At 40.0% G+C, this 1763-nt stretch overlaps 1 protein-coding gene across 1 annotated transcript; it reads right to left on the reverse strand.

Moving 5' to 3' along the window:
• Positions 1-413: 413 nt before the first annotated feature.
• LOC148868665 (LOB domain-containing protein 15-like) lies at positions 414-1551 on the reverse strand. Its single transcript, XM_088969869.1, has 3 exons — positions 1380-1551; positions 807-1058; positions 414-680 (listed from the first exon to the last, which is right to left on the reverse strand). The coding sequence occupies exons 1-3, from the start codon at positions 1395-1397 to the stop codon at positions 414-416; spliced, it is 537 nt and encodes a 178-aa protein (XP_088825995.1). The 5' UTR covers positions 1398-1551.
• Positions 1552-1763: the final 212 nt, after the last annotated feature.

Raw genomic sequence — 1763 nt, forward strand, 5'->3', positions numbered from 1 at the left:
TTCAAAATTATATTCAAGACTAGTTTTACTGCTCTAATGGATTTAAGCCAACTGGATTTCCCTTTAGCTTAACTAACAAACTAGAGAAATAAATTAAATTAAATAAATAAAAACCGGCAAAGAAAGCACTCAGATCTCATTGAAAAAAGAGTAGATAGAGACTGTAGAGTAAATAGTACTTAATAAATAAACCCTAAAACTGGAGAGATAGAACACTGTAACATGGGATTACATGTGACCACCGACTTTCTTACCAGGAAACAGAGAAAAACGATGACCAGCTGCTAGTTAGTTTCAGTAATTCGTAACAGGGGTAGTAAGATAATCCTACAGAAAGTCACTTTGTTGTAGTCTTTCTCCCACTAAAATCAGAATTTCAGAAGGTTCCAACATCTAACATTTCACGGGGAGAATCACATCAATGGTGCAGCAACAGACACGGCTCCAGAAGAAAGCAAAGCTGCAGCATGAGATGAAGGAATAATACTAGCACTAGTTTCTCTATACTTGTACTTGAGTATCTCGGCTCTTACTGCATTAAGCTCAGCTTGTAAGGATTGAACTTGTTGTTGCAAGGCGGAGATTGCACCCATGCATCCATATACCGGATCTCGTAGCCTCACATTCGCCTCGTAAACAAGACTATTGGCTGCATCTGCTCGTTGGCTCTCCGGCACCTCCTGAATTAATTAAGGCATAAATTCAAAATAACTGTCATATCATAATAAGGCTTCATCAAGTACGGAGATAATGAACTCGATCAAAACGATACAGGGAGATCGGAGAGAGTAAATTAAGGTTATCACCATTAGCATCTTGGAGACGTTGCTTGCACCAAAGACTTTGTGAACAGAAGCGAACTTCTGGGGCTCATGAGGGGAGAAGTAAGGAGAGAAAGGGCATTCCTGTGCACACCTTCTCCTCAAGAGCTTACAGGCGGCGCAAGGTGTAATAGTGTTTAAGCTCCCTGGAGGGCCCAACATGATGTGTCTCCTTCCCATTCGATCCAATGCATCGGCTTCTCTCTTTATCTTCTTACCTATCTCATAAATCTCTCCCTGCATACCAACAAAAGAAAAACACATACATAATATATATATATATATAAGATTAAGGAGGGAAAAGCAACAATCGGATGGAAATTTTCCTTAAAGCTATATATGACGAAATAAAATCAAGTTATGGGCACCACGAACATCATATATAGTTGATGAATAAAGAAGATGAATTGAAAAGAAAAAAGAAATAGAGCCGTGGGATAATGTTCATCTCGCAATCTCATGGAAGGCTAATTAAACCAAGTTTCCAGGGTTAGGGTTGTGACTTGTGCTGCTTTTTAATATTTGGAGAGAGAAGTGAAATAGTCTTCGATTCATTACCTTTCTCTGGACATTCATGCATGCCCTTTGACGATAGATATGGTGTTGCAGAGAAGAAGATGAAGAAGAAAGAGGAATATGAAAGAGGAAAGAGTGCTTACAAGGCAAGATATTTAGGGGAGAGTGGGCCAATGTTTGTAAAAGAAAGAAACAAATTAATGGCGGTGGTGACTTGGTTTATCTTCTTGCTAGTGTACGAGGAATGGATTATAGGAGAGGTGAAAGTTGCAGGAGAGAGGAGGGGAGAGAAAGAGGGGAGGGGGGCTTTGGTGATGTTACCAATCTTTAGCTGTAAATGCCAGCTTTGTCACTGTTTGCTCACGTGGGCTCCTCACTGTTGCTGACTTCTGGAAGCAATTAACTAAGTTATTAGGGTTGGCTTGG

This window comes from Nelumbo lutea, chromosome 2 (genome assembly GCF_056320005.1).
Source record: "Nelumbo lutea isolate HS-2025 chromosome 2, American lotus-T2T, whole genome shotgun sequence".
Lineage (NCBI taxonomy): Eukaryota > Viridiplantae > Streptophyta > Magnoliopsida > Proteales > Nelumbonaceae > Nelumbo > Nelumbo lutea.